General features: G+C 43.1%; 1 protein-coding gene across 6 annotated transcripts in view; it reads left to right on the top strand.

Moving 5' to 3' along the window:
• lig3 (ligase III, DNA, ATP-dependent) overlaps positions 1–16,306 on the top strand; it is an 81,341-nt gene extending 65,035 nt beyond the window's left edge. For 5 of the 6 annotated variants that reach the window (XM_068010187.1, XM_068010183.1, XM_068010188.1 and 2 more), the window contains 8 exons: positions 4,583–4,706; positions 5,653–5,795; positions 5,923–5,997; positions 6,305–6,451; positions 7,050–7,221; positions 9,705–9,805; positions 11,534–11,611; positions 14,484–16,306. In XM_068010187.1, the coding sequence (XP_067866288.1) occupies positions 4,583–4,706; positions 5,653–5,795; positions 5,923–5,997; positions 6,305–6,451; positions 7,050–7,221; positions 9,705–9,805; positions 11,534–11,611; positions 14,484–14,717 (1,074 nt within the window). In that variant the 3' untranslated portion in view covers positions 14,718–16,306. The remainder of the gene's footprint in view (positions 1–4,582; positions 4,707–5,652; positions 5,796–5,922; positions 5,998–6,304; positions 6,452–7,049; positions 7,222–9,704; positions 9,806–11,533; positions 11,612–14,483) is intronic. The other variant, XM_068010186.1, reaches the window with a different exon arrangement.
• Positions 16,307–22,294: the final 5,988 nt, after the last annotated feature.

Below are 22,294 nucleotides of genomic sequence, written 5' to 3'. Positions count from 1 at the left end.
TGCACTGGAGTGAAACTGAATCAAACCAACCATTTGATTGGCTTTATTGTAATCTATTGGTTGCAGCTTTTGAATGGATCTCTGTTTAAATAGTGATTTTAAAATCAATAGGACATTTAGTTTTTGATGCATTTATTCTTCATTACTGGGACATTTGAACTAATTGGTCATTTTCATGAATGGATTTTTTTATTTAGGGTTTTAATACCCTGGAGACCCGCAAGACGTTTGCGGTGAAATTAGTATCTTTCTTGCAACATAATTCTTTAAATTCTCATGTGATCCCTCTCATGCCATACCCATTCTATCCCCATTCCATCCTTCCCATGTCGGTCCCCTGCCCCTTCCTGTGCCATCAAGGGGCCAGGTCAAGTATGGGAGGCCCGGGAGCAGTGGGACCAGGTATGGCAGGGCCGGGGGGTCAGTAGGCAAAGCCAAAATTTTCATCCTCGTCTTCTACCCGACTAATATTAAGAGTAGCATTCTGGGCTCCCCCTACCTTGCCATTTTATACTTTATATGTCTCTGAGGTTCACTCCTTCAACTTTCCTCTGAGGATGTCAGCTCAGTAACTGAGGCCACGGAGCAGCGAGAGCCGGGGGCCAGGACCAATAACCATCGGCTCCTTCCCACCCACCTCCACACACACCAGGCACTGCCCACCAAAGAGGTGCCCTTATTAAATCGATCAAAAAACTCTCACTCAACACACGCTGTACTTTAATGTTACAACAAAATGTTACAATATATAATCAACCAACTGTCAGCTCACAGGTGCAAAGCTTCACTGGACCGAATAAAACACTCCACAAACCGAGACCTTATAAACCCAACAAAAGTTGTTTATTTTTAAAATGGGTCTCCTTCTACCTTCCTCTGTTACATTGGTTATACTTTACCTCAGTCTCTCTCTCTGTTTCATATAATATTTTACCTCTGTCTGTGCTTGTCTCTCTCTCTGTCTAATATTATATTGGCTGTATTTAAGCCTCAGTCTCTGTGTCATATTACATTGATTAAATTTTACCTTCTTCTCCCTCAATTTCATATTATAGTCTTGCAAGTGTGTACTAAACTCACCTCTCACTGTACGTGTGAAAACCTTGAACATGTCCACTGTAGACCTGATCTTTCTGCTGAGTGCTGGCTCCACCCACCAATTCAACCTACTGACAAATCAGGAAAGTGAGGACAGAAGAAACTTATTATATAAGATAATGCACTTTAGCAAACTAGTCAAAGATCAGAGATAGATCATACTGTTGTGTCGTTTGTATCTGGTACTACTTCAATTTAAAGTGTCAAAAAATCAACCTATTTATTTTTCTTATAGTACCTTAACATCCATTCTTAAAATTAACGAAGTTTTCAAAGACTTAGAAAACGCTTACGACCATTAGATACTAAACAGTTAAAAGCAAAGTGTCCTATGAACTCCAGTGGGCAAAGAGCTATGTTGGAAAAATGAGATATAAGGTAACTTGAGTATGTAATTTTACAGCCAACAGAAACTTTACTCTTGCAAAAATGTAAAATGAAAAAAGCGACCAGAAGGCAAAAAAAGAACAGCACTGGTAGATAATGTGTCATGAAAATTTTCTGCTACCCACACTGGTGAAGTCTAATATTGAAATCCCAAAACTTATATTCAAAACCTTAATCATAAATGGAATTTTGGAGAAAAAGAAATTGATTTGGTTGCTCAATTTTCCTTTCAGTTACTCATTTCCAGTTGATACATTATCCTACTTTTGATTTGCTCACATTTTGTCCCTTTGAGGCAATATTTTCAGGTGTGATGTTTTTGAAAAGCGAGACACTTTGGGCACATGCTAACTATGTAGATATCACTGTGCAAAAGACTACTTGTAATGAACAAGAAATCCCATTCTTAGAATCATGGGATAGTACAGCACAGAAGGAGGCCATTGGGCCCATTGAGTCTGCACCAACTCTTTCAAAGAGCAATTCAGTTACTCCCAGATCTCTAATGTTTTTCTCCTTCAAGTATTTTACTTGAGCAAAAACATTCTGTTGCTGTTGCCAGATCATTTTACAGTTCAGTTGCTTCTTCTGATTCTTCTCTAAGCCCTTTCCACATCGAGGAGCCACTTTGGCTGTTTTTGTTGATTTTTGTGTCACTGATTTCCTCGATGTTGGTTAAGGGATAAATGTTGCCCAAGACACCGGAGAGAACTCCCCTGCTCTTCTTCCAAATAGTGGCATGAGAAATCTTTAATGTCAAATGAAGATATGCGGGGTCTCAGTTTAACAACTTACCCGAAGGCCAGCGTCTCCTACAGTGCAGCACTGGAGCGTTGGTCTAGATTGTGCTCAAGTCACTGGTTTGGAGCTTGAACCAACAACTTCCTGCCTCAGATGACCCGCCAACAACAGAAAAATATGATTATCACATTACTGTTTGTGGAATCTTGCTGCATGCAAAATCTCTGACATTTCAAAGTGCTTAATTAGCTGTAATGTGTTTTGGATGTCCCTAGGTCATGAAAGGTGCTGTATAGGTGCAGGACTTTTTAATGTTACATGTTTGGAAACCCCAAGTGTGAATGGAGCGAGGACTTCACTATCCTAGCTGAGTGGCTAATTGCTGCAGTGTTGTAGTTACAGGGCCTCTAGCATGCAGATATATTTTCATATTTGAGGGTGTTTTGAACTAAGTTGATGTAACAAGGTTAGTTTAGAAAGTAAGAACATAGAAATAGGAGCAGGGTTAGGCCATTTGGCCCCTCAAGCCTGCTCCACCATTCAATCTGATCTGATTGTGGCCTTAACTCCACTTTCCTGCCTGCCCCCCATAACCTTTGACTCTCTTTGAAGATCAGAAATCTGTCTGACTCAGCCTTGAAAGTATTCAATGACCCAGCCTCCACTGCTCTCTTGTGTCGAGAATTACAAAGATTAACGAGCCTCTGAGTGAAGAAATTCCTCCTCATTTCCTTCTTAAATGGGAGACCCCTTATTCTGAAACTGTGCCTCCTTGTTCTAGAGTCCCCCACGAAGGGAAACATCCTCTCAGCATTTACCCTGTCAAGCCCCCTCAGAGTCTTATATGTTTCAATAAGATCACCTCTCATTCTTCTGAACGCCAGAAAACATAGGCCCAACCTGCTCAACCTTTCCTGAGAAGACAACCCCTTCATCCCAAAAATTAACCTAGTGAACCTTCTCTAAACTGCCTCCAATGCATGTATATCCCTCCGTAAATAAGGAGACCAAAGGTGTACACAGTATTATATGTATGATCTCACCAGTGCTCCGTACAGTTTTAGCAAGTCTTCCATACTTTTATACTCTCTCCCCCTGGCAATGAAGGCCAACATTCCATTTACCTTCCTAATTATTTGCTGTACCTGCATGCTAACTTTTTGTGATTCATGTACAAGGACACCCAGTTCCCTCTGTACCATAGCATTCAGTAGCCTCTCTCCATTTAAATAATATTTTGCTTTTCTTTTCTTCCTACCAAAGTGAATAACCTCACATTTTCCCACGTTCTACTCCAGCTGCCAATTTTTACCTACTCACTTAACCTATCTATACCCCTTTGCAGACTCACTCTGTCCTCCTCACAACTTGCTTTCCCACCTATCTTTGTGTTGTCAGCAAATTTGGTTACAATAAACTCTGTCCCTTCATTCAAGTCATTAATATAGATTGTAAATAGTTGAGGCCTGAGCTCTGATCTCTGTGGCACTCCACTAGTTACAGTTTGCCAACCTGAAATTGACCCATTTTTCAGACTCTCTGTTTCCTGTTAGCCAATCGTTTATCCATTATATATTACCCCAAGACCATGAGCTCTTATCTTGTGTAGTAAACTTTTATGTGGTACCTTATCAAATGCCTTTTGGAAATCCAAAACACTACGTCTGCTGAGTTCCCCTTTATCCACCCTGCTAGTTACATGCTCAAAGAACTCTGATAAATTTGTCGAACACGATTTCCCCTTCACAAAACCATGTTGACTCTACTTGATTAAATTATGACATTCCAAATGTCCCGCTACTACTTCCTTAATAATGGATTCCAGCATTTTCCCAGTGACAGACGTTAGGCCAGCTGGCCTAAAGTTTCCTGCTTTCTGTCTCCCTGCTTTCTTGAATAGGGACTTTTGTGGTTTTCCAATCCTCTGGGACCTTTCCAGAATCTAGGGGATTTTGGAAGATTACAACCAATGCATCCACTATCTCTGCAGCCACTTCTTTTAAGACCCTAAAATGCAGGCCATCAGGTCCAGGGGACTTGTCAGCCTTTAGTCCCATTAGTTTTCCTGGTACTTTTTCTCTATTGATAGTTATTGTTTCAAGTTCTTCCTTCCCTTTTGCCCTTGATTTTCTTCTATTATTGCAAGGCTTTTAGTGTCTTCTGCCATGAAGACCAGATGCAAAATACTTTTCAAAGCCTCTGACACTTCTGTGTTTCCCGTTATTAGTTCCCCAGTCTCATCCTCTAAGGGACCAACTTTTACTTGTTATCAGTGTTACCTTTGGAAATGTTTTTACTTTATTGCAGCTATCTTTTGTAAATGTTCTAACTGTTACTGATGTTTTGTTGTGTGTAGAGTCTTTACGAGCCGGGAAAACGTCATTGGCTGAAAGTAAAGAAGGATTATCTTAATGAAGGTGCAATGGCTGATACTGCGGATCTCGTTGTGCTGGGAGCATTCTATGGACAAGGCAACAAAGGTAATGGTGGCACTTGCATGAAATCAGATATTTATACTGGCATAATAAAAGCAAAATACTGCGGATGCTGGAAATCTGAAATAAAAACAAGAAATGCTGGAACCACTCGGCAGGTCTGGCAGCATCTGTGGAAAGAGAAGCTTCTCTTTCCACAGATGCTGCCAGACCTGCTGAGTGGTTCCAGCATTTCTTGTTTTTATTTATACTGGCATGCTGCTTTACAGATTTCTGCTCTGGCTCTGCAAAATGTATCGTTGGATTGTCCACAGTGCTGCCATTCAAAGCCCATCTAAAGCACTTTCTATTAAAGCCTTACTGGGAGGCACAGGCTTTATAATAAGCAGGTGGAGCATTAGTGTGGGAAGGAATTTGTGTAATAAAAAAAGATTTTATGAGGGAACCACGAGTACCATAACTTGTATGTGAAGTTGTGTACGTGCACCTTCCCAGCAGACTCACTCAGTAGCAATCACGAGTAGTTGACTTATATTTGCCACCCTGTCCCTGATTCAGGAATGCTGGAACCAATTTTAGCATCACTACAACTGTCCTGGTAGAAATTAGAAAATGCAGCAGAGGCCAGGATTCAGACCTGACACTTTTCTGGTCTGTAAGGCTGAGTATCCCAGCATGGATTAGCTCATTTAACCAATGAGATTGGTCTTATTGAGAGGACCACACCATCCCAGTTAATGTGAACCAAATAATAGCTTAGTCATCTTTGTTGTAAGTTCTGTCCTGGTGGTAATGGATCTTGAAATTGGCCAGCCACCTCGAGAAGCCTCTTGGAGGTGATAGTTTTCTCCCCATTGCAATTTGAACTGATCTATTCAATGTTTCTACCTTTTTTCAAAAAGAAAATCTGCCCAGGCCTATACGAGTTCTGTTTAGATATATGGGTAACTGTGGGTCAGTGTAGTTAATGGGTTACTTGGACTGGTTGTAGGTGGGATGATGTCCATTTTCTTGATGGGCTGCTACGATCCTGATTCTTCACAATGGTGCACCGTGACCAAGTGTGGAGGTGGCCACGATGATGCAACATTGGCACGATTGCAGAATGAACTCGATATGGTGAAAATAAGCAAGGTAATGCAACATTTCCAATTATTCACTATTCTTTTCATATGTTTTAGAATTATTTAAACTTCTATAAAATCCTAAAATTAAACTGATTCTTGGTTTAGCTATTTAAATAAATGTTCTTTTGGTGCAGGATCCAGGCAAGGTGCCAGGTTGGCTAAATGTCAGTAAGAACTACACACCTGACTTTATTGTTCGAGATCCAAAGGTAGGTTTACAAACTTCCTACATTGGATAGAATCCTATCACAATCATGATGTCTTGAAGTGTTGGATGAGACATCTCTTTGTCACTCTTTCAGTCACTTGGCACATCCAGGTGGAGACCATGTTTTCTTTGATTTGACTTGTTTCTGCATGAAGACGTTCCAAGTCTTCTAGGACTGATTTAGGAGAATTCTGTACGCCAGTCTGGTTATAGTTCCCCCTCATCCATGTCTCTCGAGATTTAAATTTATTTTCTGATTTTAACATTTTGCTGCACACAGCAATCACTGTTTTCTTTCCCTTTTTCAGAAAGCACCAGTGTGGGAAATCACTGGAGCGGAGTTCTCTAAGTCGGAGGCCCACTCTGCTGATGGCATTTCAATTCGGTTCCCAAGGTGCACGCGTATTCGTGATGACAAAGACTGGCAAACTGCAACTAATCTTCCTCAGCTCAAGGTAAATGACATTGCACATTGTGCAGCGTGGTGTTGATGTCTTTTGGCAAAGAACTAGGGGTAGCTATGAAAATTGATTAACTGGCAGGACTTTCTAGAAGATTGCAGATGTATTACAGTGCTGGGCTGTCCAAGATACTAAAATATTTATTTAAAAGAAAAGGTCTGACTGGACCCAAGGAATGGAATGTAAAGTTGTCGGCCTACTTGTCTGCATTCGTTCTTGCAGGACGCGTGGGTTGGGGGGTGTGGGGAGGTGACGAGCTTGCAGAAGGAGGGAGTGGAGGCCCTGCTGGCAGAGGGTGAATGAAGGGGTCATGCTTGGACCTTTTGAGGTTTGTCTACAGCATTGGGAGTCGAGTACCAGGTATTCGCTTGGATGCCTTGTAAGTTATGCTGTATTAGCTGGACATTATTCTGTCAGTTGGGCTCTGTGGCATGTTGCAAATGATTCCTGCCATTGCTGCCTAGTTATAAATAACAGCTAAAACTTTGATTACACGACAAATGCTTTTTGTATTAAACCATTGATCACAATTTTTTTTTTAAGAATCATCCTTTAGCTTTTACTGAGCTTTTTAATAAACTTGATTTTGCAGGAATTGTACAGGGTTTCTAAAGAGAAGACAGATATTATTGTGACTTCTGGGAAAGGTGATGATGAATGGCCCTCTGGTGATTCTGGGAGCACTAAAGTGACATCAAAACTGACATCACGTGGTTCAAAAGCCCCTTCAAAATCACCTGTGAAGAAAAATAAGAGTCAAGAAGGTGAGAAAGTATCTCCTTGTTCAGCAATTTAAGTTTCTGGGGATTGATGTAGTGGGTTAGTCTCTGGGACAGGAGTTTGAATCCAGTCTAGATTGATGGGCAGGAAGTTACCTCCTTGGCTTTGTGGAATAGAAAGAAAGAAAGAGACTCACATTTATATCGTGCCTTTCATGACTTCAGGACATCCCAAAACACTTTACAGGCAGTGAATAACTCTTGAATTGTAGTCACTGTTGTAATGTAGGAAACAGCAGCTAATTTGTGCACACCAAACTCCCACAAACAGTAATGTGATAATGATCAGATAATCTGTTTTTGTGACGTTGGTTGAGGGATAAATATTGGGCAGGACAGTGGGGATAACTCCCCTGCTGCTCTTTGAAATAGTGCTGTGGGATCTATTGTGTCAACCCGACAAGGCAGAGGATTACTGTCTCATCCAAAAGACAGCACCTCTGTGTCAGCCTTGATTTTTATGCTCAAATCCTAGAGTAGGACTTGACGCCACAACCTTGTGACTCAGAGGCAAGAGTGCTACGAACTGAGCTATGGCTGACACAGCTAATAGGAATGGTGATCTCAGTTCATTTCCTTTTGGGTAGGGGCCTACAGCACAAAGTGTAGCACTAGTTTGTCACCTCACCCTGAGAGCCACAGTCACAGGCATAGGTGACATTATATTGTGAGGGGTTGGGGTGGGATGGAGAGGATACTTGGATTTTGAGTTGAGATACCCTTTTATGGCAGTGAAGAATTCTGCTGCGAACCCAAGCTATGACAGAGAAAGGGAACTCAAATCATCTTTTATGCCTGTATCTGAAAGGAGCTTGCAACTCAAAGCAATGCAGCTGAAATCTGTGTAATTGTATGGATATTATTGGACAAGATACATAATCAAGTTTCAAAAGGTTGGTATTTTGATGCCGCAAATGAAGCAATTGTCATCTGACCTCCTAGCTTTCAGCTAATTACAGGCTAATTATTTTCAGTGTTGCCCCTGCTATGGTCAGTACAATCTGGGAGGGTGAAACAGTGATTAGAAATGTTCGGTGATGGGAGATAAATTAAAAGAAAGAGCTTGTATTCATGACCTCTGGGTATCACAAAGCAGTTCACAGCCAATGAAGTACTTTTTAAGAGTATTCATCGCTGTTGTAATGTAGGAAACATGGCAGCTCACTTGCACTCACAGGGTTCCACAAACAGTAATGAAGTTTATCATCAGATACTGTGTTTTAGTGATATTGATTGAGGTATAATAACTCCAGGACACCAGGAGATTTTCCTGCTCTTCTTCGTATAGTAAGTGCCATGGAATCTTTTAGGTGCACCTGAGAGGGCAGATTGGCCATCTGTTTAACGTTTCTGACCAACGACAACACATCTGACAGCACAGCATTCCCTCAGTTACTGCACTAAATGTACAATTACAGTGTGAGAAGGAGTGAAGAGAGAGTGAGGAAAAGCATCAACAACATAAATTTAAGTAACATGTATAATTAGAGTTTTTTGTATGAAGGTATGATTAAAGTAATAAATCTCCTTCTGACATCAGAGTAACTTTATTCTTGTGGGGTATCAATTATACCCAATCGAAGGGGACGATTGGATAAAGGAAGACAGCAGAGAATTGAATGGGCACTCAACAAAATTCAGCCCAATGCTGGGATTGCCGGGCCCAATCTTCCTAGTGGCGGCACCCCGCCGCTCGGCAACGGGACGCAACTTTAAATACTTAAATAATAGAAATGAATACGTTCAAATATCATTCACCGTGATCTTGTCAGCTGACCAGGATCTTCTGCGCGACGCTCGGCAATCGTGCGTCTTCACTTTCCCGTCCAGGGAAAGCTGGCACCACCGAGGTGGGGAAGGGGGGAATTTAGGATTCTTAGTGTAGTGGGGTGGGGGTGGGGGGTGATCACTGCACTTTGCGCAGTTGATGGTGGGGGGTGGGGAGAGGTGAACTCGGCAGTTTAAGTGTTTCGTGGGGGAGAGGGCAACTATGCAATGTGTGTTTTGGTGGGGGTGGGAACGGGGCGACAATTTATTTGCGGTGTCGTGGAGGGGCGGCATGGGATTCAACTCTGCACTTTTTGTGGCAGGTCTGGCAGACCTTTAAAAATGACTCCAGCGCCTGTGCAGACACAGCTGATGCCGTTCACGGCGTCGCTGAGGCTGACCCCGCCAGGTGATTGTTGGGGGGAGAGGGCTCGCTCTGCATATTTAAATGAGCCGCCACACACGAGATCACAGCGGCGTTGCAGCGCGCGGTCTGTACGCACAGGCCGCCATTTCTTCCGCTGAGCGGCAGCGAGAGAATAAAATTCAACCCAGTGTTTCCAATTTACACACCTGTTCTATGAAAACAATGAAACATTTTACCAGCCACACAGACACTACCCCTTCCCAATTAAACTGGTTTTGTAAAATGTACTGTTTATTATCAGGAAAATTAATGTTTTTGTTTTAAACTATTTTAGCTAACAGCACCTCCAAAAAATCACCTCCTGAAACTTCAGATTCATCAGCAGGAAAAGGGATAAAGAGGAAATTACCAGCAGTTGAACAGAATGGAAAGAAGGTGATACCCATTTTTTCAAATAAAAGTTTGCTCCTGTATATTGTGTTTGTGATAGAATTCTACAGACAGTACTCTGGTGCTTAGAGGGGGCAGGGGGTGGTGTCTATGCTTCCAAACTGAGGTGCCAATCCTTGCTGTACTGTCATGCAGAAGATTGATGGGGGAACCATGTGCCTTTCTATGGGAGAGAGGCTACAGGCATTCTTGGGCTGCTGTTGCTCCAATAATCATGACACTGTTTTCTCCCAGTGTAAACACTGATCCAGTTGTTTACAGTATACGTTTTAAAATCTCCCCTAATGGCTCAGTGAGGTTATCCAATGAGTAACTGAGTACTACATACAAGTGATGTCCCAGGTTTTCTCCTCATTCTGTATAGAGTTAGTTAATCTCACCTGCAGCATTGGAGCACTGATTGAGTGCAGTGTCTCTGTGTTTGGGGAGGACCGGGGAGTTTTTTGGGATTCCTACTTCCAGCATAGGTATATGTGCGAGGTGACGAGAGAATCTGTCTTGGCCGAGATGCCAACACCACACCCCATAGCCAAATATGTGCTAGGACTCTCACTTGAGCAAGATATTGGAGGGTGTCCAGTACATGTGAAATTGTATTTCAACAAGGAGTCAATGCATTTACGAGAGGAGGGCGGGGAGAAATTTGAAAGGAAAAATAAAATAATGCTGTCTTTTAAAAAATTCTTTCATGGGATGTGGGCATCGCTGGCAAGGCCAGCATTTATTGTCCATCCATAATTGTCCTTGAACTGAGTGCTTACTAGGTCATTTCAGAGGGCGTTTGAGAGTCAACCACATGGCTGTGGGTCTGGAGTCACATGTAGGCCAGACCAGGTAAGGACATTAGTGAACCAGGTGGGTTTTTACGATAATCAGTGACAGTTTCATGGTACCATTGCTGAGACTAGCATTCAATTCCAGATTTTTAATTAATTGAATTTAAATTCCACCAGCTGCCATGGTGGAATTTGAACCTGTGTCCCCAGGGCATTAGCCTGGGCTTCTGGATTACTGGTCCAGTGACATTACCACTGCACCACTGTCTTAGGGATCCTTTTGTTGGCAGATTTTTTTTTTTTAAGATTTGAGAAACCAAAATTGGAAAGAATAAAGTACAGTAAGACAAAGTAGAACTGAAAGTAGTGTTTTAAATGATAAATTTTAAATAAGCCTAGATTTTAAACAGCATAAAGATTGTTGAATGAAATAAAGACAGTAAGGAGTTTGCTCAATTTTCAGGTCCTGAGAAAGAATGAGATGGAGTAGGAGATAGTTTGATGAATCTTAATTTCACTCCAGTTAGTAATGAAGTGTTTTCGAAAAAGATGTATTTGCAACTTAAGAGGAACAAGAGGGAAAGATTTAAAGGGGACACTGACCACAATGGTACCGTACTGACCACGGTATTGATAAAATAATTAAAACTGAGATCTTAAGGTAATCTGCCTAATTCTGTTAAAGGAATCCACACTTTATTCTCCAGCACTGTGCGAGAGTGCCCATCTCTTCTGATGGCCTCGGCACAATGAGGAGCTCCACACTTGTGGAACAAAGGTGTAAAGCCTGGCATTTACTCATTGAGTTGGAACATAAATATGGCCTCACAACTACACCATCTAAAAGAAACATGATTTAAAAAACACCCTGCATCCCTCCAGCGATTAACTGGAAATATCTTCATGCTTGTTTAACTTGGCCTTTTTTTTTCCTCAGCAGATCAAATCACCTGTAACTGAAAAGAGTAATGGCTCTTTGCTTTCCAGTCCATCTTTGCCATCTTCTCCTAACCAGGTACTTATTATTATTTGAAGGAAGAAGTTCTGCTCAAATTGTGCAATTTTTGTGAATACTGCCTTCCATTTAGCAATCCTTACACTGTGGTTCCAACAGTGCCTTGCATCCACTTTCCCTTATGGTCATGAGGATTTTAGCATTTTGAAAGGAATTAATAGTAGATAGGGAGAAACTTTTTTTCTGCTGGTGGAGAAGTCTAGGACGAGGGGACATAATCTTAAGATCACCGTCAGGCCATTCAGGAGAGAATTTAGTAAACGCTTCATGCAAAAGGTGATAGAAGTGTGGAATTCCCTCCCACAAAGCGCAGTAGATGCCACCTCAATTAATAATTTTAATTCGGAGATCAATAGATTTTTGCAAGCCAAGGTTAAAGAAGGATATGGAACCAAGGCAGATGGATTGAGTTGAGATACAGATTTGTCATCCTCTCATTGAATGGTGGAACAGGCTCGAGGGGCTGAATGGCCCACTCCTATTCCTACACTCCTTTGAGATACATAGGGCTGATTATCCAATTGGTCACTTGCAGGCATTGCTGCTCAGGAAGCCACAGGCCTGCAGCTTTCCAACCTGCACTTACTGTAATTGCTGCACCTCGCTGCATCTGATCAGACAATCAACATTGTATGTGTTTTTAAACAACTTTCTATTCTCCTTCTCCCTAAAGATGCTAGTCTTACCAGGAGAGAGTTTTCCTGCCATTGGCAACCCTCCAGTATCTTGCTCAAGTCACTTTTCTTCATGTGAGCCTAGATGGTGAACGTTGACAGGTTACTGAACATAAGGGGCATATGATATTCCCTATCCAGTAGTGGTCACCTTGAAGGGACCTTGGCTGATCATTACCCTCGTAGCACAAGATCATTGAGGCTAAAAGTAGTTCTGACCTGGCTGAGATTGGGAATTACACCTGGGGACTTTTGGCTGCATGGATTAATGGTATACTGGCTTAAGCCTTTACTCATTAAGGCATAGAGACAGAAGTTTCTGCTCAGTTGTTTGCTACAAAGGTATTGCCGGAGTACTTCTTTTAAGCCCTGCGTTGTTTAAGTCACACTAGAGTTGTGACCCAGTTCACATTGAGATCTTGCTGTGTACTGCAATTTCACTGCTAGATAGTGATCATGGTACAGTAGCTTCCGGCTTATGTCATGACGGTTATGTGGCAATAACCACAAATCAGGAACTTGCACTGTACGTCCGCATTTCTTGAGCTTCTAAAAACCACTGTGAGTGCTTCATTGTTCTGTTAGGTATCCTTATTACACTGTGCAAATAAAGTCTTGGAAATGCTAGCAAATAGCAAGTTTATTTTTCCCCTAAAAATTGTTTTGTGTTCCTTGAGCTGCAGAGGTGAGGAAGGTCTCCAATTTATCCTCAAGTAGATTAGCTTCAATAGACCTTGGAATCTTAACAAGTGTATTCAAACAACTTACTCGTGAGATTTGAGCTGTCAGTGTGATCGACCATAGTGAGCATCAACAATAGTATTGTTCTTAACAGGGCACATCTAAAGAATAAAACATGAAAATAAAACACCAACCCTTTTAGCGTGTGTACTGATTCAGCAATGAGTTGTTCTCTGCTTCGGTTCTATGGTATCAACCAAACACACATTGTGTAGGCAGCTATTTGAAAGAATCAATAAAGGAAGCAAAATGTACAAATAACCTCTCACAGACAAAAGGGTCTATGGCACATGATTGAAATCAACTCTCAGCATAGAGAGCTTGTACCTACTAGATGTTACTGCTGTATGCTGCCACCTCTGACCCTTACTAATGTGTGTATTAAATAATTTGCCAACATCAGTTTCTGCCAAAGGCTTTCAACACTGTACAAAATACAGTAACCTATCCATGATTGTTGATGGGCATACTCAATTCATAAAATGCTTGTTGCCTAAACAACAGCCTACTATATTTATCTTGGATTTTCTAAGCACACCCGCAAAGAGTGCCCTATATTATTGAGAGCTAAATAGAAAACCAGAAAAAGTACAAGAAATAATGTAAATTGAAGCCAAAAGTGCCACTGAAAACTTAGGAGACATGCCAGTACAGATCAGTGGTAAGGATACGTTGATAATCAGGTATTACATAAGTTAAAGGCAAAACACACTGAAATCCTTCAACAGCTGAACTCCTTGGGGTCTGCAATTACAGAAGAATCCTGGCACAGGGACTCTTGAGTAAAAATGTTGGTCATGCTTGGTATTGCTGAAGCTGCCCTGACGCTGATTTGTTACCAGAAATGCTTCAGAACACTCATCACAATGATAGTCCAAATATGTTGTTACTGGCAACTGAGCTGCTTCTCACTCAGCTCCAGATAACCCTGCAGCAAATACTTTTAACAATGAGTTAATCTTAACTGGACATGCAGCAGGCATCTTACCAATGTTGGTAAGCTAAACTGTTTTAATTGGTTAAAATCCAGCAATAACCCCATACACACAATTGGGAAGGGTTTGGGGTGCGGGAGGGGGCATGGTGGGGAGGGAATCCCTAAGCTTTGTACTCCTAAGCACCAGATATTTGGATAGGGCCTGTATTTTCTGAACTGGCAAATAGGGACCCAACTAATGTGAAACTCCAGGTAACTTGGATTGGACATACTTGGCTCAAGTGATGGATTTACACATATATCAAACACAAAAAATAATTTAACGAAATAGCATTAATTCCCTCATCCAACCAGGCAGACCTAGATTACTGCCTTTGGTTGACTCAAGTGGTAATTGCTGGTCCTAGTTCAAGGAAGTTGAGAGAGTTACTGAATTTTGCATTTTACGGTAAACATTTGAAACCAGGGCAGGAGTTGTTCAAAGGTTTCTAAAAATTCATAAAATATCATCTTTCCTCAGACGCTGCTGAACATATTTACAGGAGTAAAGCTTTATTTGCCTGCATCAGTGCAAGACTTCAGCAGAATCCGCCGGTACTTCATTGCATACGATGGTGACTTAGTTGCAGAATATGACCTGGCTACAGCAACGCATCTGGTTGGTGATATGAAGGATAATATGTGTGCCAAACGTGTCTCTGTGAATTGGATCTGGGAGTGCATCAAGAAAAGAAGGCTGGTTCCACCATGCTGATAGATTTCATTCTGCGGCAATAACTGTTCAAAACAAAAGGGTGAAGATCTTGAAGTCGAGATTTAACTACTTTTTCCAAGAAATTTTAAACCTGTAATCAAGACTTCTGTGTCGTGGGAATGAATGATATTGGCACATTGGTATTCTGTGCTTGGTATCACGTATGCATTTGTAGACTTGCCTAGTAAGGAGACCTATGCAAAGAGGTGCTGCAAGTGTTTTCACTTTCTTTAACACTCCGGTTTCTGAGACGTGTTGACAATTTCTGTACTGTGGTGCTGTACCTCACTGTATTCGAGGCCATGGGAATGTGCATTCCAATCCACAGTCCTTATGGGACACTACCTTACAGAACAAAGTATGAAAGGACAGCTTCTTGAAGAGCAGTGGTTGTTGTTTAATCTGGAGTCATCATGACTTTCTAGAGTTAACAGAAATATTGTATTTCTTTTATTTGTGGTTGAATTCTACAGTACCCCTAAAGTACATCAATTTGGAATGATTTTTGAAAATACAAATGAATTGGTATACAACCTGACCTCTTGATTCTTAAGCTTAAAATAAATAATAAAAACATGGAACAAGGTTTACTTGAGGACAAAGGTTCAGGCAAAACTTCACAAGGTAACTTTTCCTCTTCTCTGCCCAATGGCACGATGGATAGCTTGGTGTGATACTTAGCCATATAGTTTGATTCCTTGGTTTGCTGGACCCAGATTCTTCCTGTTCCTGATCACTTCCCTGAAACCCATATGGGTGTTATGTAAAGATATGTGATGCCTCATCTGCCTCATGATGAAATAGGATCAATACCTGGGGAATGGCCACTTAGACAAGGCACTTGTGGTACTATACCCTGGTGTGAGTTGTTGCCTGCAGGGGAGGAAGAGGAGAAAATTAGAGAGGGGTAAATAATTTCTCCACTTCCTCTTTGAATTTTATTCTGTATTTTTCCCGACCCAAGACCAACCTATGCAATACCAGTTGCTTCAAGTGGACAAATGAGGGCTTAAGTTGGTTGCAGGAACTCTAGCAGCATTCTCCAGGTTGCGTAACCCATTGGAGATTTCCTTCAATCACGACAGATTGGATTGCTTATTTTAACTTGCTCTTCTCTTTCCTTGTTGTTTTCCCCCCACACACCACCCCTGGCCCCAACCTTCCATTTTGCAGCTTGACAAGTACCCAGTGAGGCTCGTTTGTCAATAATGCAAATAGGATGTTGGGGGGAGGGGGAGCAATCATTTCAGGTTTTGGGCAAACTTTCCAAGTTTCTTCTCATCTGACAAAGGTTTGTCTTCAAGAGTGCATCTAATGGGGATGATTAATGTGTCCCAATGGCGACATCTGTGTTTACTAACTGACAAATTCAAAATGTATTTTCTTTTAGACTCTACAGACTTCATGTAATGGCTTTTTGCCAGTTTCTGGGTTGTTCTGAGGATCAGTATGTTGTGACTAATTGGTGCTGCCAAATCAGTAAATGCCTACTTTTTAAAAAAAAACAGATTAACTTCTCACCTCTGTTTATTACTAGCTTAATAACACAGGTGAGGAGGCAAGTTAGAAATAAAAATAAATTTGGTAAGTGGCTTCTTCTTTGCAAACTGCTTGTTTTGTTCTTTATGACCCAAACACATTTGGCTCCGTCAGAGGCTCAGTGTTTTACTGCCTTAGGCCTAAAGCAAAGAAATGGAGAAAAAGTGGAGGTGATAAGTTGGGGGGGGGAGGGTAGGGGGGTGGGGGGGGAAGAAGGAAACAGTGAGGTGCAAGAAAGAAGAGTGAGGAATATGGAGCCAAGGGGCAAGCAACAGGCAAGTAGAGAGGAAGGCAATAGGGAGGGGGAAAAAGGAGTGAAGCGTGAAGGGCAAGAACAAGAAAGGAACAAGGGGAGAGTGAGGAGTGTAAAAGGAAAGAATGTAAGCTGGTGGGACATGGGGATCACCAATGGTCAAACACTCATTGTGGAATGAACATGAGGGACAGCAGACAGGGTGGGACAGAGATAGGTGAGAGGGTGATACATGGAAACAGTGATGTGCTGAGAATATTGGAGAGAGGAGCACATGAGATAAAGAAAGGGAACAAGAGGAAAATGAAACAGACAGACCCAACAACTCAACACAGTAGACAGGTAAGGCAAACACATAGCAAATGACCTTGAGCAATAATGCAAATCAAATCCAATAAGGAGAATTAGTCTTGAGTATTTTATGCTGAATTGGGAATTTTACCTAATATGGGGGGAGATGAGGGATAACTAGAATTTATCAGAGAAGTTCTGACACTGGGGAGAGGGAAAGAGACAAATTCAGACATGAACAGGGAGAGAGGCAAGATCACAAACAAAGAAAGGATTTACATTTATCCACCACTCGTGAACTAGAGACATCCCAAAGGATTTCACAACCAAAAAAGTGCTTCTGAAGCTGGATCAGTTGAAACTTTCACTATTAAGTTAGATTTTGTTATGTGAAGATATCAAGGGTATGGAGTTAAGTACAGATCAGCCTAATCTAATTGAATGGTAGAACAGGTTGAATAGACTAACTGCCATACCCCTGCTCCCAATGTTCCTGTAAAATTTTAGTGTTTAATTCACTGCCACTTCTCTTCCAGGAATGCCTACCTTGAAGAAGTTCTGCTCTTCTCCCCGATGGGATTTTTGTTCGTCTCTTTTACCTTGTTCACCTTCATTGCTTTCTATTTCCCTCCTGGTGTTTGATGAGGTATCTACCAAAACTCGTTTTCACAGCCACATCTCCTTCCTCAGTGACTGTCTCCGGCTCCGACTGATTCCACGTGGATTCCAACTGCAGTTTCACCCATCATGCTTTGAAACCACCCAGGATCACAGGTATCTCCGAGAAATACAACGTTCCTCGGACTGCTACTCTCGCCGCATCCTGAGATCCACACTCAGTGCTATGCGCCGCCACATGCACACACTGGACCTCTCTCTCCAGCAGCACCATCTTACCTTATCTCAAATCTGTTCTACTCCGCAGTTTCATCTCATCTTACGTCTCATCCGACGCTTTAACAAAAAACTTTTTTTCTTCCTTTCAGGTGTCAAGGAACGCAAGCTCCAGCAGCTGATGGGGACTAATGCCCCTCCAGACCCTCCTTCCGCTTCACTTCCCTCTGACCCCACCCCTTCTGATCTGACCCCTTGCCGTGTATTCACTATACCCTCTGACCTCCCCCTCTCTGATGCTGAGCGTTCTGTACTCAGCAAAGGTCTCAGTTTTATCCCCTTACGCCCCCACCTCAATGAATTTCGCGCTCGGCATGACGTTGAGCTCTTCTTCCGTCGCCTCCGCCTCCGGGCTCACTTCTTCGACCAGGAGTCCTCCCCCCGGCCAGCAGACCCATTCACCCGCCTCCAGCATTCTCCCTCTACCTGGACCCCTCCCCCTGGCCTCTTACCCGCTCTTGAACTCTTCATTGAAAACTGTCGGCGAGACATTGGTCGTCTCAATTTCTCTGCCCCCCTCACTCACTCCAACCTGTCCCCCTCTGAACTTGAGGCACTCCGTTCTCTCAGGTCTAACCCCGACATGGTCATCAAACCTGCAGACAAGGGTGGTGCTGTTGTTGTATGGCGTACCGACCTCTACCTTGCAGAAGCTCAACGCCAACTCACAGACACCTCTTCCTACCTCCCTCTGGACCATGACCCCACCACCGAACATCAAGCTACTGTCCACAGGACTGTCACTGACCTCATCTTCTCTGGAGATCTTCCCTCTACGGCTTCCAACCTCATAGTCCCACAACCCCGGACAGCCCGCTTCTACCTCCTTCCCAAAATGCACAAACGGGACTGTCCCGGCAGACCCATTGTGTCAGCCTGCTCCTGCCCCACTGAACTTATTTCTTCCTATCTAGACTCTATCTTTTCTCCGCTGGTCCAGTCTCTTCCCACCTACATCCGTGACTCTTCTGACGCCCTACGTCATTTTGACAATTTCCAGTTTCCTGGTCCCAACCGCCTCCTCTTCACTATGGACGTCCAATCGCTCTACACCTCCATCCCCCACCAGGATGGTTTGTGGGCTCTCTGCTTCTTCCTGGAACAGAGGCCCAACCAGTCCCCATCCACCACCACCCTCCTCCGCCTGGCTGAACTTGTTCTCACATTGAACAACTTCTCCTTCAACTCCATGCACTTCCTTCAAGTAAAAGGTGTTGCTATGGGTACCCGCATGGGTCCTAGTTATGCCTGTCTTTTTGTGGGATATGTCGAGCATTCTTTGTTCCAGTCCTACTCAGGCCCCATCCCCCAACTCTTTTTCCGGTACATTGATGACTGTATCGGTGCCGTTTCCTGCTCCCGCCCCGAACTGGAAAACTTTATCAACTTTGCTTCCAATTTCCACCCTTCTCTCACCTTTACATGGTCCATCTCTGACACTTCCCTTCCCTTCCTCGACTTCTCTGTCTCCATCTCTGGGGATAGGTTGTCTACCAATATCCATTATAAGCCCACTGACTCCCACAGCTACCTCGACTACACTTCTTCACACCCTACCTCCTGTAAGGACTCCATTCCATTCTCCCAGTTTCTCCGTCTCCGACGCATCTGCTCTGATGATGCTACCTTCCATGACGGTGCTTCTGATATGACCTCCTTTTTCCTCAACCGAGGATTTCCCCCCACTGTGGTTGACAGGGCCCTCAACCGTGTCCGACCCATTCCCCGCACCTCTACCCTCACCCCTTCCCCTCCCTCCCAGAACCGTGACAGGGTTCCCCTTGTCCTCACTTTTCATCCCACCAGCCTCCATATCCAAAGGATCATCCTCCGCCATTTTCGCCACCTCCAGCGTGATGCCACTACCAGTCGCATCTTCCCCTCCCTTCCCCTGTCAGCATTCCGAAGGGATCGTTCCCTCCGCGACACCCTGGTCCACTCCTCCATTACCCCCACCACCTCGTCCCCGTCCCAGGGCACCTTCCCCTGCAATCGCAGGAGGTGTAATACCTGCCCATTTACCTCCTCTCTCCTCACTATCCCAGGCCCCAAACACTCCTTTCAGGTGTAGCAGCGATTTACTTGTACTTCTTTCAATGTAGTATACTGTTTTCGCTGCTCACAGTGTGGTCTCCTCTACATTGGGGAGACCAAGCGTAGACTGGGTGACCGCTTTGCGGAACATCTCCGCTCAGTCCGCAAGCAGGACCCTGAGCTTCCGGTTGCTTGCCATTTCAACACTCCCCCCTGCTCTCATGCTCACATCTCTGTCCTGGGATTGCTGCAGTGTTCCAGTGAACATCAACGCAAGCTCGAGGAACAGCATCTCATCTACCGATTCGGCACACTACAGCCTGCCGGACTGAACATTGAGTTCAATAATTTCAGAGCATGACAGCCCCCCATTTTACTTTCATTTTTAGTTATTTTTTCTTCCTTTTTTTTCTTTTTTTTTTACATTCCTTTTTACATTTTTTACAATTTTTTTTGCATTTATTTCATTTCATCTTAGTTTGTTCAGTTTGCTTACCCACTGTTTTTTTCAGGTTGTTTTTCTTCAGGTTTGCACTTGCTGCTGTTCAATATTCAGTGTATTTACACCTAATCTGTACTAATGCTTTGTCTTTCAACACACCATTAACATATTGTTTGCCTTTGCTCCGTGACCTTTTGGTCAGCTATGTGGCCTGGTCCAATCTGCACCTTCTCCTTTGTTATCTCTTGCCCCACCCCCACCTCACTTGTTTATAATCTGTGACTTTTCTAATATTTGTCAGTTCCGAAGAAGGGTCACTGACCCGAAACGTTAACTCTGCTTCTCTTTCCACAGATGCTGCCAGACCTGCTGAGTGATTCCAGCATTTCTTGTTTCTGTTTCAGATTTCCAGCATCCGCAGTATTTTGCTTTTATTCCTGTAAAGCACAGTGGTTATGTTACTAGACTAGTGCCACATACAGTTGTAAATGGTGCTGCACAATTAACATTCCCACTCTAATGGCAGAGTTCAGCATGTGAATGCAAAAGGCAAAGTGCTTGCGACCATCTTCAGCAGAAGTGCAGAGTGGATGATCCACATCACCCTCATCCAGAGGTCCTCACCATCACGCGGGCCTGTTGGCGGCAGCGACAGGTGAAATTATAATGGGGAATAAGGAAAATGGCAGAGACATTAAACAAATACTCATGTATCTGCCTTCACGGTAGAAGACACAAAAAAATCCGAAAATAATGGGGAATCAAGGGTCTAGCGAGAATGAGGAATAGTATTGGAGAAATTAATGGGACTAAGTGGTGACAAACCCCCTGGATCTGACAACCTGCATTCTCGCACTTTAAAAGATAGTGGGTGCATTGATTTTGATATTCCAGAATTCCTTAGATTCAAGAGCAGTTCCCAAGGATTGTAAAATAGCAAACACAACCATGCTATTTAAGAAAGGAGGAAGAGAGAAAATGGGGACCTATAACATCAGTGGGTGGCAAAATGCTAGAATCTTATCAGGGAAGTGGTAACAGGGCACTTAAATCATAATGTGATTTAAGCAGAGTCAACACTGATTTATGAAAGGGAAATAATGTTTGACAAATCTGTGTCGCGAGGATGTAACTATCAGGGCAGATAAGGGGGAACCAGTGGATGTAGCGTATTTGAATTTTCAAAAAGCGTTTGATAAGGTGCCACTGGAGGTTACTACACAAAATTAGGACTCGTGGGATTGAGGATAATATTAGCATGGATTGTGGATTGATTAATGGACAGAAAACAGAGTAGGAATAGACAGGACATTTTTAGCAGGCTATAACTAACGGGGTATCACCAGGATCAGTACTTGAGCCTCAGCTATTTACAATCTATATTGTGGTTGTGCTTGTTGGAGGCCGAACATCTCAGTCGCAGAATATTGCTGCAGGGGTTCCTCGGTAGTGTTCTCGGCCCAGCGGTTAGAATTAGGGATGCTCGCTGATGAATGCACAGTGTTCAGTACAATTTGTGGCTCCCCCGATACTGAAGCAGTCACTGTCCATGTGCAGCAAGACCTGGACAACATTCAGGCTTGGGCTGATAAATGGCAAGTCACATTTGTGCCACGCAAGTGCCAGGCAATGAGCATCTCCACCAAGAGCAAATCTAACCATGTCCCCTTGACATTCAATGGCATTACCATTGCTGAATCCTCCACCATTAACATCCTGGGAGTTACCATTGCCAGAAACTTAACTGGACCAGCCATATAAATACAGTGGCTACAGGAGCAGGTCAGAGGCTGGGAATTCTGTGGTGACTCTCCAAAGCCTGTTCATCATCTACAAGCCACAAGTCAGGAGTGTGATGAAATACTCTCCACTTGCTTGGATGAGTGCAGCTCCAACAAACCTCAAGAAGCTCGACACCATCCAGTACAAAGCATCCTGTTTGATTAGCACCCCATCCTCCACCTAAACATTCACCCCATCCACCTCTGGTGCACAGTGGCAGCAGTGTGTACCTTATACGAGATGCACTGCAGCAACTCAGGACAGGGAGCATGGAAGGTCTGGTAGGCTAAACTGCATTTACTTTAATGCAAGAAGCCTTACAGGTAAGGCAGATGAACTCAG

Source organism: Heterodontus francisci, chromosome 30, assembly GCF_036365525.1.
Source record: "Heterodontus francisci isolate sHetFra1 chromosome 30, sHetFra1.hap1, whole genome shotgun sequence".
Taxonomy (NCBI): Eukaryota; Metazoa; Chordata; class Chondrichthyes; order Heterodontiformes; family Heterodontidae; genus Heterodontus; species Heterodontus francisci.
The sequence above is the reverse complement of the archived record's forward strand: the minus strand, read 5'-3'. Positions and strand labels throughout refer to the sequence as shown.